This window comes from Spinacia oleracea, chromosome 1 (assembly GCF_020520425.1).
Source record: "Spinacia oleracea cultivar Varoflay chromosome 1, BTI_SOV_V1, whole genome shotgun sequence".
NCBI lineage: Eukaryota > Viridiplantae > Streptophyta > Magnoliopsida > Caryophyllales > Amaranthaceae > Spinacia > Spinacia oleracea.
This window is the reverse complement of record NC_079487.1, coordinates 132,789,986-132,807,991: the sequence shown is the minus strand read 5'-3', so window position 1 is coordinate 132,807,991 and position 18,006 is coordinate 132,789,986. Positions and strand designations below refer to the sequence as shown.

The following is an 18,006-nucleotide window of genomic DNA, read 5'->3' as shown; positions in this document are numbered from 1 at the left end:
TGTTTGGTTGTACGAAGTATCTTGTAAGGTATAAGTAAGTTATGTTTTATTTAGTTATTTATTTTTTGTTGCACATTTGTTGATAAGTACAAGCTCATGCACAAATAGAATAGCCTAGCTTAGATATATAGTTTTGATGGTACATGGTATAACCAGATATGCATAAAAAAAATTAAAAAAAAAAAAATAAAACGAAAAAAAGAAAAAGAAAACAAGAGTACTATCCATAACAAAACGTCACAAAAGCAATGTAAATCAATATAATCATTAACCAACTATTAGTAGTTACTCCAAAAAGCCAACTAATACAAATTGTAAATTACTGTGAAACTAAATTTGTAAAATAACCGCAAAAATGTAGCTTGTAGATTCTATTATACACTTGAGTGTACCGTAAATTTAAAAGTAGATAAACTTAAGACCATTTTCTTGCTCGTTTGTAGCTTTAAGCGTACCATTCGATTGATTTGGGTAACAATAGAGAATTATAAACTTTGCTTAGCTAATTAAGTAAGTAGAGTTTACAAAAGCAAGTTAATAGAGTAAGAGAAGTAGTAGTAAATTAGGAATGTGGCTCATGGAATGTTCCTTGGGATGCAGAAGACCAATTCTAGAATAGTGATGGTGTTTGTTCCACTAAGAAACAAAGATTTAAGTAGACAAGGTCCTGTAATTTCTTCCAAGAATGATGATAAGCCAGCCAGTCCCACGTATCACGGGCAAATTATTTGGTAAGACTTCCTTGTTGTAGATAGCAACTTTTGTCGTCTGAGATAAACTTATTTGATGAAGTATATTTTTCTAATCGTTGAATGAGTAAAAATAGTACGTAATAGTAGAAAACAATGGATGTACTACTTCTGTTTCATAATGTTCGTAATAATTACTATAATGGTGTGGAGAGAAAAGGTAAGATAGTAAATTTTCATGTCAAAAAATAGTATAAAGCACAATGTTAAGAACATCACAATTGTTTTTATCTATGTGTGATGTACAATAAATATTGGACGGTGGGTTAAAACAATACTTTAAATGCTTAAAAGTTAACCTGATACGGAGTATAATTTAACAGTTATCTATGAAGTATTTTCTAGTGATAAATTGTTACTTTTATAAAATTATTCTTTCAAATTCACAAGTAATGTATAAAGGTAACCAACCCTTTAAAATGTTTATCTTTCAATTTTTTTTTCCATAAAATCAAAACATGTTAAATGTTATCAAAAATTGGGTAAAAGTTACTCTGATGTACAATCAATGTAATGTACGCGAGTACGAGCAAGATTTTTTTGTAAGAATATTATGAAACGGACTAAAACAAAAAGTATTAAAAAATTATGCGATGGAGGTAGTAATTTTCAGAAAAAATTACGTGTAGGTCGATTGTTTAATAGTGTCGAGGGAGACATACAACTTTATATTGGTCATCCAAGTTAAGATAGATCAAAATATGTGAATACTTAAGTAGGGACCAAAGTGTATATGTAGTTGCATTCATTCATGTGATTAATTAGATCATGCTTTATGATAATAACATCAATAATATAATAATTAGGAAATCAACCAACAAGTTTGTAATCTCATAAGGTATGGTCATTTTCATGCATGGTAAAAGAGAGCAACATCGCAATCCAAGTATTAAAAGCTCGAGTCCAACATCAAATTAAAGTTTTCAATAACTTAAATGTTTCTTGAATTTTCGTAAACTTCCAACTGTCATGAATTTGATGCAATTCATCAACAATCCAACATTTACTGGCTCTTTGTCATACCACATGTTTATCCGGGTTTTTTTTCTTTTCCCCATTGAATTATAACCATAAGGATAATACATTAATAATAAAGTAATAAACGGGAGATATGCGATTATATGATGTAGGGGAACTAATTTTGTCACACTAAAAATTGTTTTTGCCACAGTCGCTATGAGAGCACGGTTTTCTGCGTTCTACTTACTAAGTGGTGTGCCAAAATTAGTTTCTGATATAGGATATACAAAACGCTTATTTTAACCATTATGCCAAAACGTCAATACAACTTTTTCTCACCGTATGTTTATCATGTGATATGTAGTTGGCTCTTTCTTTTAAAAGAAAATAAAATATAAGACTAAAATCACCAATAGTCCAATATGGTTTGGAAAAGACAAGAGTCACAATTCACAAGACCCCTAGGCCATATGTATCACCCAATTGTTTGGCTACTACAAGATCAATTCCTTTTGGCATGTACCTTCATTTTGAGTATGTTGAAGGCAAGGCTAGTGGACCTAGCAAAACATATTTGTATTCATCCCACTCCAATTACATGACATCTAAACTCTTTTCGAAATGATAGATTTTACACGGCCTGACCTGAAATGATCCGATAATTAATTTGTGTAGTGATGGGTTATTTTTATAGCAGGCTATTTTAGGCATTTTAAATGATAAGCTTCTGAAACTTTAAATCGTTTTAAATGAATAGAGTTGTTTGACAAGCAGGTAAATAGAATTTAAGGTCCATAAATGAACTTGAACTGAGAAGTTACTTTGACGACTATCATCTCAATTTAGCTTCTAAGATTTTCATGTAATCTATTTTAAATTAATATTTAAAATAATTATATTTTAAAAAATTACTTTTTAAACAATTAATTTTACCGGATAAGTCATTCAAATAGGGACCTTATCAGTTTAACATTTTATAAGTTTCAGCTCTATTTTAGTTAGCTAGTGTTGTCAAACAAAGCTCAGATTCATTGACTATAGCTGAAGAACTTACGAACCCGAAATCAGTATGAATCTATCACCTGGACATGACCAAACTCGTTCTGAACGACCCGATTACCCTAAATCCGATCAAAACAACATGAACTTATCGGGATGTATCATATTAGAAATTAATACGAAGTATATAATTTAATAAAAGACTCCATCCATTAAATTTGATGGGAACCAAACCCTAACACTTATCACCACTCGAAGATGACCGTTACAATTCAACTGAACCTTTTGCCAAACATTCACACAATGTCAATTTTTTTTGACCTATGCTCATTGTCTATATATAGTCCACAAATTGAGGAACTTTCTTATCTTCTACTACCCCCGTTTCGCAATAGATGCATTTTTTTTCCACGTATTTCAACGTGTTTATTTGAATATTAATATCTCTAACTGCGTGTAAGTAAAACTTATAAAAAAATGATATTTGGAATCCTCATATTGATACGAATTTAACAAGATTCGTTTGACTATGTTTGTTTTTACATAATGTGAAAGAATAATTGTCAAAGTTAGTTAATGAATAGTGTCTAAAAGAGAAACGATGCATCTATTGCGAAATGGAGGAAGTATGAAGTACTCTGTACTACAAGTACCTAGTAAAATTTAGAGGCTTTACTCACCAATTCCATGTCTTCTTACCTGAGATAGCACCAAAAACAACTTATTAGAAAAAACTTAGGTGAAATTGACAATTCATTTTGTTGTGTCAACTGTCTAATTAACTCCATACACAAAATGTACAAGCCAATTCACTTAATCTTCCAAAAAAAACATCCACGTACCGTTAATATTTTGGGTTGGTGATATTTTGCTCCATTCTTGTACATACTGTCTACTCTCTAGACATATTCAGAGTATAGTCATTTTCGGTCTCTTGGTAGCTATCTTCCTGCAGCCCTGCTGTAATTATACAAGTGTATGTCTCATTACCCCTTTATATAACGAAATTCTCTTCTATTGTAAAGTCATTATCTCCAAACTTTGAGCTCTCTTTAGCTTAATTAAGATCTTCAAACCACAAATCCTTTGAATATGGCTTCATTATCATCATCATCTACTAACACCCGCCTCAGCCTACCGCCTTATTGGTCCTCTGAAATCAATAACACCAGTAGCCTTCGCGAAGCTTCCTTTTCTTCTTACCTCAATCCCAGTGAGGAAGCATACATCCGTAGCCTCGTTGAGTCCACACAAAACCAGCATGATCATCATCTGCATAAGTCGAGGCAGAAGAAGAAGAAGAAGGCGGAGGATGGAGAGATCGATGTTTTTACTGCTGATAAGTACTTCAGCAGTGGTGTAATAGATCAGGAGAGTGATAAATTCTCAACAAGATCAATAAGTGGAAGGTTTCAACAACAACAACAACACAGACATGATGTTGAAGACCGTACTGATGATGATCAACAGCAGGTTGTCAGGGTTAACTCGAACAATAAGCTGATAGTAGTTCAGTCTCGAGGTTCTAGCAGTCAGTCAGAGGTGAGTTCGAATAGCCAGAGTGCACTGTTAAGACGGCGTTTGAATAGGACTCCGTCTAGGACGACGAATGAACGTAAAACAAATCAGCAGCAGGGAAAGACAATGTCATTACTGGCCTGTTCTTGTTGTGTAGGGAAGTCTGTTGATACTGATCAAGAATTCACTGATCATGGTAGCAGAGGCAGAGGCAGAGGCAGAGGCAGAGGCCGCATCAGTGATGGAACTCAGACGAGATCGATCAAGACAAGCCTTGACACAGCTGAAATTGCAAGGATGAACAAACTGCGGCTAGATAACAATGTTGACCCCTTTGTCTTTCCACTCTCAAATTCTGCTAGCCTTACAGCAATTAACAAGGTTCAGGTACCTTCACAGACAGACAGACCCATTTTGTGATTTAAATTTGTTTTGGCTCAAAACTGAAATTTGTCAATTATTACCCATGCCTGTCTTTAGTAACTTTGCAAATTTCTACCTAGCTTGTTAAAAGTTACCAATTACTACCAGGACCGGCTAAAGGAGCACCGGGCACAAAATTTTGGGGCCCAAAAAAAGAAATTAGGTTGGTCAAACCCCCAAGAACAAATATTATATATTTAACAGCTGATTTACTATGCATTATCTAATCTTTGTCCTAGTTGATAAGGACTCATAAGTGTGGTAGTTGAGACCAGAGTTTGATTCTTCGCCTGCTCCCCCTAATTACTACTTATGTGTTTAGTTATTGTTGTCGATTATTAACTTAGGTCATATTCCAGCTAATTAGTCACTAATCATATCATATTATCATAATTAACCTAATAATACTTTTATCATTTTAATCAGCAATTAACAAGGTTCAGTTACATTCACGGGCAAAGCCATTTTGTCCCCTACTCCCAACATATTCCCTCTGTCTCATTTTACTTGCCCCATTTGACCAGTTTTTGTGAGAGTTTTTTGGTCAAAACGAGGGAAGTAAAATGAGACCGTTGGTTCGTTGTAGTATAATTTTTTTAAAAAGTTTTGTTTTGACTCAAAATAGTTAATTTTCTGTTGGATTCGCCATTTCAGTTAGTAGATGTCGATGAAGATGATGCAAGGAAGTCACTAGAAGTGTTTGGCAGTGATCTAGATGAAGGAAGCAAAAGGTTCACCCTACAAAAGAGGCTGAATATGCTATCATGGGATGCAATCCCAAGAGGAACTACAGAAGATCAGATTAGCACCACCTCAGACGCGCCTAGTGAGACGTACAAGGACACAGAGAGCGATGCTAGCTCCGACTTGTTTGAGATCGAGTGCCTTTCATGTACTTCCAACCCATTCAATCAGACACCAACTACAACTCGATATGCACCTAGCGAGGCTAGCATTGAGTGGAGTGTTGTAACTGCCAGTGCTGCTGATTTCTCAGTTGTTTCTGATTCTGAGGATTATAGATCGAGGAAATTAGCAGCCTCAAAATCTGCTAAACGGTCTATGAATAAGGAGGTTCAGAAACAGGGTTCTGGTGTTTTTTTAGGGTGTAAGAGTCAGAAAGCTGTGAATGTGGCTAAGGAAGTTCATCGAAAAAGTCCTGTTAGGGGGAAATCTGAGAGTCAGAGAATGAATAGGCTGTCAGATTCGTTTAATCCAGTTACAAGGTTCCAAGCTGAGGCTAAGTTGCCTGGATTTGGTTATAGACAAAGACATAGCTTTACTTCTGATCTTTTGTACATTCAATAATAGGGTCTTTTTATTATTATTATTATTATTATTATTATTATTATTATTATTATTATTATTATTATTATTATTATTATTATTATTATTATTGTTATTGTACAAGCATGTAGTACTGTATTATTTTTGTCAATCATGCATTTTTCTATTGTAAGTTTTTATAACCCATCGATTTTGAGGAAAACATGTTAATATTAATCCAATCTTTGGTCGATTTTCTTTTATTAAGATGTATTTTTTAATAATCTCACATTTACTATCCAACGACATTTATTGGGCCCAACAGGTCATAAACTTGTTGTAAGCGGTAATATATCTCTTCGTGGAAATACTCCCTCTCTTCTCCCTCGATATATTCAGCTAGCCATCATCATCAATTCATCACCATCTCGTTGACTTTTTCACCGGCTACCGATCACTTAAGCCCAAAAAAAATGTCGTTGGGTAGTAATATGGGATTATTAAAAATAATGTTGTAGGAATAAAAGAAAATCGGCCAAAGGTTGGATTAATATTACCAAATTTTCCTAAATTTTATTCGTCATTATTGGTTCTACGGGGTGGGAAGTTGGCTAAAACGGAAAGTGTTAGACCCCTTGCATATAGGTTGTGAACATAATTTTAACTTAGTAAAAATCTGATGAAGAGAACTGGGTTGCACCAAAGGTCATGATCGAGAGAGTCAGGGAGACTAGTTGTATCTGTTCCTAGCCTCCTAGGCTGAGTACCTAAGAGAAGGTAGGCCACTAGGCCTAAATCTTGTGTACTAAAAATATGGGATAAGTATACAAAAATTCATATGCTTTTGGTTGAATCAGTAGTGTAGTGTCCCATAAGGCCATAATGTACGGATGATTAATTAGTTTACCAAACTGAGTATAAAACAGCAAAGTGATTCATGCAGCTCAGCCCGTACCAGACTACTAACCACCTCCGAAAGGAGTAAACCAAAAAAAAATAAAAAAAAAGGAGTGTTACGAGTTGGTATACCATCTATCTTGTTCCCGGGGTGTATTTAAAGGTGTATTTATGTTTGTTTGATCAATTTTGCTAGTTTTAAGCTCTTTCCACTTGTGCAAAGCAAAAAAAAGAAAAAACACTTAAATACACCTAATTCTAAATATATCCGGAAACCAGAAGATGAGATCAAATCCCCAAATTAGGTGATATAATTAAACATTTTCATACTTTGTCCCCAATTCCAATCAATTAAAGATGGAATAATACTAAAATCTTGAGGAAGCAATGGATTTACGTGGAGGGAAACTAAACCATTTAGGAAAAACAATTATAGGCCATGCAAAAACGTCGGCATCTAATTAATAAATTTAACAAGGACTCAAGCTTTTATAAAAGAGAATATTTGTCAATGTTAATTGTTAGGGTACTCGTAGTACCTAATATAATGATGCATGGACAGCTTTCGATTACACATGACAAATGCGGTTGGGTGTGGGCCGTGTGACTATCAGGCTTGATGTATATATCATCGAATATGTTCAATTACTGGCTATTAGTAGATACGTAGTACAAGTTACAACTATACAGTTATAAAATTGAGGTAGTTAAGAATCGAACCTTATACCTCCTTACACCTCTAATTTTTAAGGAAAATAATCACTTGAACTATATTAGACATGTGTTTTTATAGTGCATATTTAATACTTGAACATATAATGTAGGGGGGCATGGCCCCCGCCAGCCCTCTCCTAATTTCGCCCCTGCAACCCCCCTAATTTTGCCCATGTAACTATACAAGTGGTCTCGGGCTATTTTCGATGGAGTTCAGACCACACTAGACAAGATCATGCCAGAATATAGGCCGGAAGTGCGTATAACCAACTATATATGTAAAGGATGAACGATTGAACGGCATGGTTTTATGCCGATCAAAGTTTATAGAGGTTGGCCATGGTCATTAATGTAAATTGGAGCCTATGGACATGTGTAGAATGCTCATTGTACACTTGGTTCAGCATATAACTATTATTGGCTATTTTTATGAGTTCTTATTCCTTTTATAATAATATACACATTTAACGTTAAAAAGACTATAAGATAATTGAATTAGTCTTTTGGAATGACTTTTCACGTTCTTTTGAATATATAAATACTACTTCATCCGTCTTTTAATACTCGCAATATTTGGACATTTGCCACTATTCATACCAAGTATATTTCGTACTCCGTTACCCATGTGAGAAAGGATGGTTTTCCCAAGTTAAACTTCCTCCATTTAACCGATTAAAACATTGAACAACATGGTGGTGGCATAGCAAGAATCTCGCAACGTGGCAATGATATGCAAAAGAAGAACACGTGTCCTTATCTCTTTACCGGAATATACCGGTGTATTTGTTTTTTGTAATAACCGTTTCTTCATTTGACGGTTGAGCAATTTTGTGAATTTGCAGAAACGCATGCAATCAGAGAAAATATGGGGCAAGGTGAAGAAGTAAAGACCAGGAGTGATCCACAAGTCGAGATTCAGGTCTTCTCTCTCTGTCACACTTATACACACTGTTACACGTACATTTCTAGCTTAATTGATTCATGTCTTACTGAGAAACTGTTTATTGTGCTAATATTGTTGCATGTTAAAAAATTAAAATAAGTCCAGTCTGTCCAGAATGTGAATTTTTCATAAGATAGTAGGTAACTGATTGTTTCATGTCTTATTGAGAACTCCATATTGTTATATGTAGTAGTATGTTGTTGCGTGTTAAGAGATTTCTAACTTCTCATAAATGATATGAATCAGAGTATGTAAACGTGTATTCAAGTTAAGAGATCTATGTTGTCAAAAAAAAATAAAAAAAAATTAAGAGATTTAACAAACGAACTTGATTGATGGTTTATGGAAGATTGAATAGATAGATTTTGGAAAATGGAAGGATAGATTTTAAAAGTCGAAGTTTTGAGTACACACAAATACACCATGCAAGCCTTATTCTTATGGCTTACTCCATATTAGATCAGACCAGAAAATAACTCAGGTCAGACCGGACAAAAATAAAAATAAAAATAAAAATAAAAGCACTCATGGACTACTTTCAGACCGTTCTGAACAGAAACTAGAAAAATCAGATCAGATCAGATAAAAGGAACAAAGACTAATGCCCAAACCTAAATAGTAAAAGCTCTATAAAAAAAAGTAACAACCAACAGTTATAAGAATTTAGACTATCAAGTGTTGGGGAACATTTTGAGTTTAAGGACAAAATATGGGAAATTGATTTTGACACACTTTAAGTTGATTTTGCGATCTTTGAGTCCTGTACATGGATTTGATGGGTTATGATGAAGCTACTATAGTGTGTTAGTGACACAATTAGGAATTTTGAATTAGCAAATTGTTGGCAAACTGGAAGTTGCAAGTGGTGATTTTTTGTCATCAAGCTAGGATGCAGGATCTTTGAGTGCCTTCAATTCTATTTAGATTGCAACAAATTTGTTGTGGATTGAAGGAGTGAAATATGAAGAAAAAAAATGTTATTACATGTTGCAGGAAAGAGGAGAAATATTTTTCTTCTATAGGCCGAAAGTAAACAGAGAAGAAGCTCACAGTGCAGACGATGTTCAAAGAATGTACATAGTTTTACGCCCTGAATCCGGTGAAAGGCAAATTGAAGAGAAGCAAACCCCTGATTCCGGCAAAGAAGGTGCCAAGTCAGAGCATAATCCTAGCTCAAGTCACGAGGACAAAGGCGAAAATGATGATGAAAATCGCCGTCTCAAGAAACATCCTGAGGGTGGTCATGGAACAAAGGTCCAACACTTGCATATATTTTCTATTTTGTGTGTGAAAACTTGTTACATGAAGTATTTTGATAGTTGGAACTTGATTATGCAGGAAGTTAACATAGAAAAGGAACCACTTTTGCGATTTATCGTCATGGGAAAGAAGAGTCTTCCTGATCCTGGTAAGAAAAGTAGGCCTTTCTGGGGATTTGTCGAATTGGTCACCACAAAGATTGATGATATCAAGGATGCTCTTCGCGGAGGTATAACCATCTTTCTCGTCGTCTTCTTGCTGGTCTAGGTCTGGATGTTTTCTCGAGTGTTTTTTGCTTTTTCTGGTCTATTCTAATAAGCAATAAGAATTAAGTGAAGAGAACAAAGTCTAATTGGTTAGAGAAGTCTTTCTTTAGTACTACAATTAATTCTAGATTATGGTGCATTGTGATGAGCAGAAGAATATGATACTGCAACAAGGGGACATCGGCACAAACCCAGTGCAAGGGCCCTAGGAGAAGGTGTATACCGCATCCTAAGACACAAATACTCTGAAGGAAAAAAGATGCACACTCATTTAGTATACAAACTAGAACTTCCCCCAAAAGACAAGGAAAACGAACCTCAAGAAGAGCTCAACGTAGAGCGTGAAGGCTCTTTTATCATCCAAATAAAGAGTCCAGAACAAGGAGGTGGAAGGTCTGAATTCCAAGGGGTTGGAAACAAACGCAAAGCCGTGTTTCCAGCACACTTTCAAGGGCAGTTCGGAAGTAAGCGATTTGTGCCAGCGGATCCTCCTGATTTTCTGAACTATGAAGGGTGTGAGTTCCTCTTGATTTCAGCATCTGATGACATAGAGGAAGAATTGGGTTTGGAGCTTTACACTGAAACAGAGGTACCAGATCCTAAGTGCTCGGATTTAGTCAAGACTTTCGGAGCAGATGTAACTCCAACTGCTCCGCTTTTTGAAGGTACCTGGTGTTGATGGTCTCATACAACTCTCCACCATCTTGGCACTTCTCGTGCTCGTAGACTCGTAGTGTAAACATGTAGTTATAGAAGGATGTATAGTATTTAGGATGTTTTGTGACTTGTGTTTAGAATCTGCAAAATGGTTTGTAATATGTTGCCATGTTGAATGAGCAACAGGAAATCTACTCAGATGTTTTGGTGTCTACTCCGATCCTCTATCAACTGAACAATGATGTATTTAAGCTGTGACCAAATCTTAACTCAGGAGATTATGGAACACGAAAAGCCGATATCTGTAAACCATGAAATACCCAGACAGCCCAAGTGATTTCGACTACAATTGAACAATCATAATCACCAAAATATACAGTTCTAGTAATATTGTCATTCAACTAATATCCAATCATCAAATTCATCAGTATCCCAACAATTGAACAATTATAATCACCAAAATACACAGTTGTAGCAATATTGTCATTCAACTAAAATCTAACCACCAAATTCATCAGCATCCCAACAAATTCGCCCTTTCATCTAAAATCTAACAACTATTATCAGCAGAATTTATCATCATTCAAACAATTTTGCCCTTTGTCTAAAACCTAACAACAACAACCATTCATCGCCATTCTTACATTCCTCCATTCAGCTAAATACAATCAACAAAACTCACAATCATTCCCCCTCTTCGTCTAAACCTAACAATTACAATTAACCTGATTAAAGAAAGTAAAAACAATCAAACTGGCAACAAAAACACGAATTAAAATGAAGATATATCCAAAAAAACCTAAAATTTTGTCATAAATTTCTGAAGTTTCATAACAATTTATGATAGTATTATAACAGCTTGATTAACCCAAAAAAACATAATACATGCTTTAAAAGGAGAGAGAGAATACATGCTTAAAAAGGAGAGAGAAGCTGAGAAAGAGTAGGCTTAGGCTCAGAGTTCATCCCGATGTAGATGATCAGAGGAATTAAACCATAGTGAGTGATAACTTTAGCCTTCTTCAAACTCCAATTAGTCCAATCTTGCACGCACTTCAAGGTATTGCAAGCTTCTTCTTCAACTCGAGCTTTTCTTCCCTTTCCTTTCGGCATCGCCATTTTTCTCTCTCCTCGAGATCTTGATCAACGATTCCTTAAACCCTAGAATTTGTCTAACCCCTTTGATTTTCTTTCTGAGGCTATTTAAATCTGGGTATTGCCACCCGTATTGCTACTTTTTTCGGGTCCATGTTTTTGGGCTTCACTTTTTTTGACAGCATTTGGGCTTCACTTAGTAAACCCAAGTGAGGATATTTTTTTGGTTAGGATTTGTGAAACTCAATTACACAGACCTTTAGGTGCCGTTTGGTTGGGGGTCTTCAGGAAAGGGAAAGGGAATGAGCAGGATTCATTCCCTTTGTCGTTATTTGTAACTCCATTTTAATCATTCCCATTACCCTCTCTGTTCCCCCAATCTCCTCTACATTGATTCCCCACCCTCCCAAGGGTTTGGTATTCCCTTTCCCCAGTTACCAAATCCATCACTTGCTGTCCCACCCACCCACCCAACTAACCCCGCCACCCTCCCAATCACTCGACCACCACCACCTCCGAGACCTAACAGCCACCTGACCCACCACCTCCACCTAACCAAGAACCACCGTCATTGGGCGGCAGCGAGATAAGTTGGACGGCAATCATTGCGATCTATCTGAATTTACGCGGATTCGATGTGAGCCGCATCTTATGCATGAGCGAACTACCTCTACCTTCGCCGCCGACGACCACACCAGTATGTTGCTCAACGAGAGAGATTTCTTTAAGGGCGGCAAGGGAGGTGCCCTTAACATGAAGGATCAAAGTGGTTGGCAAATTGCGAATTCAATCTGAAGAATTAATGGGTAGCTGTTGGTTGGCGGCGGCGACCACGGGTTGAAAATCTGGTGATGGCGGCGACCCACGGGAGGCGGCGACCCACGGGAGGCGGCGAGAGATGTTGGGAGGAGGGAGAATGAGAGAGGAGAGGAACCGTGGTGTAGCAAAGGAGGGTGAAGGAGAGAGAAGGAGAAATACGTGAAATTAAAATCCCACTCAAACAACCTAAGAAATCAAAGGGAATTCCTTTCCTTTCCCCCTCTTTTCCATTGTTGATTCCATTCCCTTTACCCCGTTCGAATCAAACGCCCCTTAAGATATTAATCCATACATAGATGATAAAAAAATTTATACGGAATATTATTTTTGTAGATTTGTTAGGGTACAGTGTTGAGAGTAAACTATCTTAAAATTTGTTGTATCTTTTCCTTTTGGACAAATTGTTTTTACCATCTAAAAAAATCGATTTTTTTACCACCTAAAAAATTAAAAATTGTGTTTCTCATCTAAAAAGTTGTTTTTTACCACCTGAAAGCAGAAAAAAAGATGAAATCGTTATGTGAGGCTTACTAATTCAATTTTCCTTCAATTTTATACACTTTCTCTGCGATTTTATTTAACTCCTTCACCCTCTTCTCTTCATTTCCATTGAATTTTGTTAATGTTGTAAATTAATAAGACAAAAAAATCATGTGAATTCATAAAAAAAATGAAGTAGGAGAAGATAATGGAGCTAAATACATGAGTTTGTGGAAGAAGAGAAAATATTAGATATATTACCCTTATTGTGACCCTCTACATAACGGTTTCATCTATTTTTTCCATTTTTAGGTGGTAATAAACAAGTTTATTTTTTTAGGTTGTAAAATACAAGTTTTAGTTTTTAGGTGTAAAAAACAATTTTCCCTTCCCTTTTCAAAAACAAAATTGCACAAACATCATTCAAGTCCACTTGGGGTGGGTATTTCGGATTTCCGATCCGATTCGATTAAATTTTATCCGATAATTTTTGGATTGTAAAATTTTGATCCGGATCTGATAGAATTTTTTTGAGATTTCCAATCCGAAGTATCCAATTTAATTTAAAAGTATTCGAGTCAAATATCCAGCTTTTCAGGATATTTCGATAATCCGATTTTTTCGGATATTTCGAAATCCATTTTTTTCGAATATTTCGGGTATCTGTCTTTTGCCGGACATTCCGGATTATCAGGAGCAAATAAAGTTGATTGTTTGAAATATTCTAGTCTTATATGCACGTTATGCGTGCTAGATTATATAAAGACTAAAAATGGTGTTATGACAACTGATGACAACAAATAATATGCTAGAGAAATTGTTCAAAAAGTTCATATGAAGAAAATTAGATATAATCACTAGTGAAAAGCATTTACATAGTTAAACAATGTAATACACATTATATGACGAAAAAACTAAATTGTAGTACTAAAGTAAAGGAAATTAACATATAAATAGTGTGTTTCTTAGAGAAATTGAAAAAAATGATTTCGAAAATTGATTGACTTTTTTCTTAGAGATCGAAATTGGAAAAAATGATTTCGAAAATTATGTTTTGATAGAGAGTAGAGAAAGAATATCGTTTGGTACGTGGATTATTTGGACCGCAACATTGAGCGTCGTTCCACCATTAATTAATTAAGCTTAGTAGGGCGAACCGCGTGTTCGATCCACCACAACACTTGGAGAGAACTACAACCTATCCACCCAGAACTCGCCCCAAATCCGGAATAACCACTAAGGATGAACCGGGTGGTAACAAGAAAAAAAAAAAAAAGTCTTAATTAACTACCCACAAAAAAATAATTAACTACCCTAAAAAAAAAAAAAATTAAAAAGATATCTCCATTCTTAACATACTCTTGGAAGACTTCGGTTAAGAAAGTGGTTCGTTGTTTTCTTCATGACTTCATTCCTTTTTTCATTCTTTCTTCTTTCTTTCCATTAAAGTCCCTTTCCTTTTCTTTCCCTCAAACCAAAGAGCCTCTTATCTTACCGGTTATGATTCCGTGAGAGGATTTTAAATTTTCTTTTTCCTCTTTGTAAATTTTTTAACTCAAAAGAAGGGATATGAGTAAGATTTTTAGAAGTATGAAAGGAAGTTAGAAAATTAATGGAGATTAGCTAGTTATAATTAGGAGTATTTGAATGTGATTAGAGAACCAGAAATGGGGGCCTCTACAAGCAAAGTTTTAAGTGACATTGGTTCTCTGGCCGGAAACGTAATCGCAACTCCATTTAAATCCATCTTTGGTCGATCATGCCAGTAAGTTTTATCCCATTTTCCGCATTTTCTTTGTGTAATACTACGAGTAGATCATCAGTTGATGTAATATGGTTTTTGTTTTTGTTTTTTGAGGGAATGTAATATGGTTATTTTATCATTAATTACTTTGATTGTACCAATGAGTTCTTACTTCCCTCCTTACTAAATTGTTTGGAAAAATTAATAATGATTGTTTTTCTTTTTGGGTGAGAATGAGCCACAAGGGCAATATAAATCACAAATGGGGGCGGGGGGATTCGAACCTGAGACCTATCGTACACAGGCCCTCAGTCTTAACCACTGGGGCAAGACATCATTGGTAATAATTATTGTTTTGATGTTACAGAGACGTGTGTGATGGAAGATGGGACGTCGTTTGTTTTATCGAGCACATCTGCATAGCCGACTTGGTGAAATTTCTACTTGCTTGTTGTCTCTTATACATATGTACGTAATATCCTTATTTTGTATCCTCTTCACCTATAATCGCTATAGATTAAATCGTCCTTTGAAATTATAAGTTGCATGTTTCAATTTTCTTTAAAATGTCTTACCTTTTGATTAATCCTGAATAGTTCCGATTTTGAGGGTCTCAACTAAAATTAAGTAACTTGAAGAGTATAAGAATAATACTCCGTAAAACATGGGTAAGTTTATATCATAATATCGTAACGTTAACTTTAAGAGGTTGAATTAATAATGGATTAAGAGTTAAAAGAGAAATGTAATTTACAAATGGGGTGGGACATTTGTATATGAGACTTATCGTATACAGTCTTAGACTCTTAGCCAATAGGTGAAGTCCTCATTGATAATGATGGATTAAATGTGACACCGTAACTATTTGTTTGTTTACATCTAATTTTGTACTTCTACGTTCATGTTTAAGTATTACCACATGTAAAGATTGTAACTTTTTTATTGTTGCAGGCCTAGTTTTCGTGTACTTATTATATAAGTTGGGATTATGCCAATGCATAGCAAAGACCCTATGTAAGCTATGTTGGGCTGTTTGTGAAACTTCATGGTTGACACTAGACTACATTTGTTGTTTCTGTTGGCATAAGATCCGGTACACCAAACGAGTTTATCGTGGCAGACGACGTCGTCTAAGGCGACAACTAAGTAGGGATGTTGAGTTGGGCTACATTAGTACATCCTCTATTTCAGCTGACGAGGGTGGTGGTTTCAATGACTATGGTTCGAGTCTTGGTCGAAAGCGTAAGTCGTGGAGAGAGACAAGAAGACGGCGAAGAATGCACCATTGTAAGAGTGTAAGGTTGAAGAAAGGACAAGTTTCTGTTCATTTGAAAGGTAAGTCACGTAGAAGAAGGAGGAGAAGGAGAAGAAGAAGGAATCAACTTAATGAAGTTGAAATGTCAAGTTTGAGAAAGAGTAGAAGAAGAAGTAATACTATCAAGTTTAAGAAGCAAAGGACAAGATGATAAATAACATCTTTGGATTATTATTTAGTTAAATTAATCTCCAAATGCTTAAGTCAAAACTTCATGGGTTAGGGGAACTGATTTGTAAATAATGGGAGGATTGTTCATGTTTTTTTTTTGTTGCGTATGAGCCACAAGGTAATATAAATTTTAGGTTTTTGTATGTGTTTAATAACAGGTATTGGAGTAAGGATTGATTGTGATTAAGTCAAAACCACAATGATATAGACAAAATTCAATATCAAGTCCCTAGTTGGCTAGTTTCAAGATTTTATCCAACTAAACTAGACAATATTCAATAATAAAGTTGAATTTAGTTGAACCAAATATTAACTTCAATCTGTTTGTTTTGACGGAAAGCATATTTCTAAAAAGTGATATTTATGTGTTTTTGTTGAGGGTGGGAAGCAACTTTTTCAAGGTGGAATACATTTTCCTTTTTAGAAAGAATATGTTGATTTTTCTTTAAAACTGTTTTAGAATTGCGTTTTTCCTTAAGAGTTATTTTCCATATAATTTTTTTTTCATATTAAAATAGGCAAAGCCTGAATGATTAAAAACTACCCTCTAAGAGTCTAAGCCTCTTACACCTAATAACCTGAAATGACAACCACTACAACAATCAACCTCTAAGATGCTTACTATTATGTCCATATGTTTGTCTAAACAACTCTTAATCACACTTAATTTAGTCCCTTTTGCCTTTTTTTTACACAAGTACACCCTAACCCCCGTAAATCTGTGATCATACCCAAGAACAAAATAAGATGCGCATAAAAAAGATAGAAAACCCTTTCTTTGGGTGCCAAATGACCCTATCCAGTTTGACCTTAGGTAACCACACAATCCACAACCCATATAAGTCAAAGATCATAGATTAGACCATAAAAGAACTCACTTACACTATCAAAACCCAAATGCTACTACTATAAACACCTTTATTGGAGGTTAAACAAAAGTATATTAATCTCTCACCAAAGAGGACCAATTTTCTACGTAATCTCTCCTCAAATACAGGCCTGAAGTTTATCTCGGAGAATTATGACCCTATTTGGTTAGGAGCTGTTAGCTGATAGCTGGTTTGACTAGCTGTTAGCGGTTAGCTGTTTGCATTAGCTGATTGCATTTAGCTGTTTGTGTAAAAGTGTTTGGTAAATTAGCTGATAGCTGTTAGCTGTTTAATATGTAAAATGACCATTAAGGACATTGACATACTTTGTTTCTTAATAATATTAGACAAATATTTTACCATGTTAATTTTTTGTCTCTATATTTTTCTAATAAACATTAACTAAATAAAATAAAATTATTTTTTTTAAAAAATTATTCTTTATTTAATTTTTTTAATAATATATATTTTTCAAATAGATAAATATTACCAATGAAATTTTAAGCATGATTGCAATATACTTCAATTGCTTCAAAGTACTAATATAAAATTTATTACAACAAAAAAGAATCTAGTAAATATGGTGAAATGAAAAAGAAAGTGTGATTAATGTTTTTAAGAGAAAAATATAGAGTACCAAGGTTGATAGTGGTTGTAATTATAGGCAATAATAGAACAAAATAGTCATTTTCATCCACTTTCTCAAACCTCTAATTGCAAAAAGCTCATATATTGAGCTTTTTCAAAATTAGCTTTTTAACCCCAAAACTCTCTTCCAATCCTCTCTTAACCAAACACTCACAATTAGGTTTTTCCAAAAGTCAAACCTCTAATTCACCCAAAAAGCTCTTTTTCCCTCAA

General features: G+C 34.9%; 4 protein-coding genes across 6 annotated transcripts; 3 read left to right on the top strand and 1 right to left on the bottom strand.

The window, feature by feature from the left end:
- Positions 1-3,551: 3,551 nt before the first annotated feature.
- On the top strand, positions 3,552-6,120 carry LOC110785601 (protein PHYTOCHROME KINASE SUBSTRATE 1). Of its 2 annotated transcripts, none has more exons than XM_056829492.1 (2): positions 3,552-4,607; positions 5,304-6,120. In XM_056829492.1, exons 1-2 carry the CDS (start codon positions 3,801-3,803, stop codon positions 5,955-5,957), a joined length of 1,461 nt encoding a protein of 486 aa, XP_056685470.1. In that variant the 5' UTR covers positions 3,552-3,800; the 3' UTR covers positions 5,958-6,120. The 2 variants fall into 2 exon arrangements, with proteins under 2 accessions (XP_056685470.1, XP_021845768.2); XM_021990076.2 differs by having other exon boundaries at positions 3,557-4,613.
- A 2,028-nt stretch (positions 6,121-8,148) lies between these two features.
- LOC110785599 (uncharacterized) lies at positions 8,149-10,866 on the top strand. Of its 2 annotated transcripts, XM_056829484.1 has the most exons (4): positions 8,152-8,445; positions 9,463-9,723; positions 9,808-9,958; positions 10,148-10,866. In XM_056829484.1, the coding sequence occupies exons 1-4, from the start codon at positions 8,392-8,394 to the stop codon at positions 10,672-10,674; spliced, it is 993 nt and encodes a 330-aa protein (XP_056685462.1). In that variant the 5' UTR covers positions 8,152-8,391; the 3' UTR covers positions 10,675-10,866. The 2 variants fall into 2 exon arrangements, with proteins under 2 accessions (XP_021845767.2, XP_056685462.1); XM_021990075.2 differs by having other exon boundaries at positions 8,149-8,445; positions 9,463-9,958.
- Positions 10,867-11,438: 572 nt separating this feature from the next.
- On the bottom strand, positions 11,439-12,136 carry LOC110785598 (mitochondrial import receptor subunit TOM7-1). Its single transcript, XM_021990074.2, has one exon. It carries the CDS (start codon positions 11,769-11,771, stop codon positions 11,568-11,570), a length of 204 nt encoding a protein of 67 aa, XP_021845766.1. The 5' UTR covers positions 11,772-12,136; the 3' UTR covers positions 11,439-11,567.
- A 1,321-nt stretch (positions 12,137-13,457) lies between these two features.
- Positions 13,458-16,480, top strand: LOC130466228 (uncharacterized). The gene is made up of 3 exons (XM_056834925.1): positions 13,458-14,811; positions 15,158-15,258; positions 15,742-16,480. Exons 1-3 carry the CDS (start codon positions 14,714-14,716, stop codon positions 16,254-16,256), a joined length of 714 nt encoding a protein of 237 aa, XP_056690903.1. The 5' UTR covers positions 13,458-14,713; the 3' UTR covers positions 16,257-16,480.
- Positions 16,481-18,006: the final 1,526 nt, after the last annotated feature.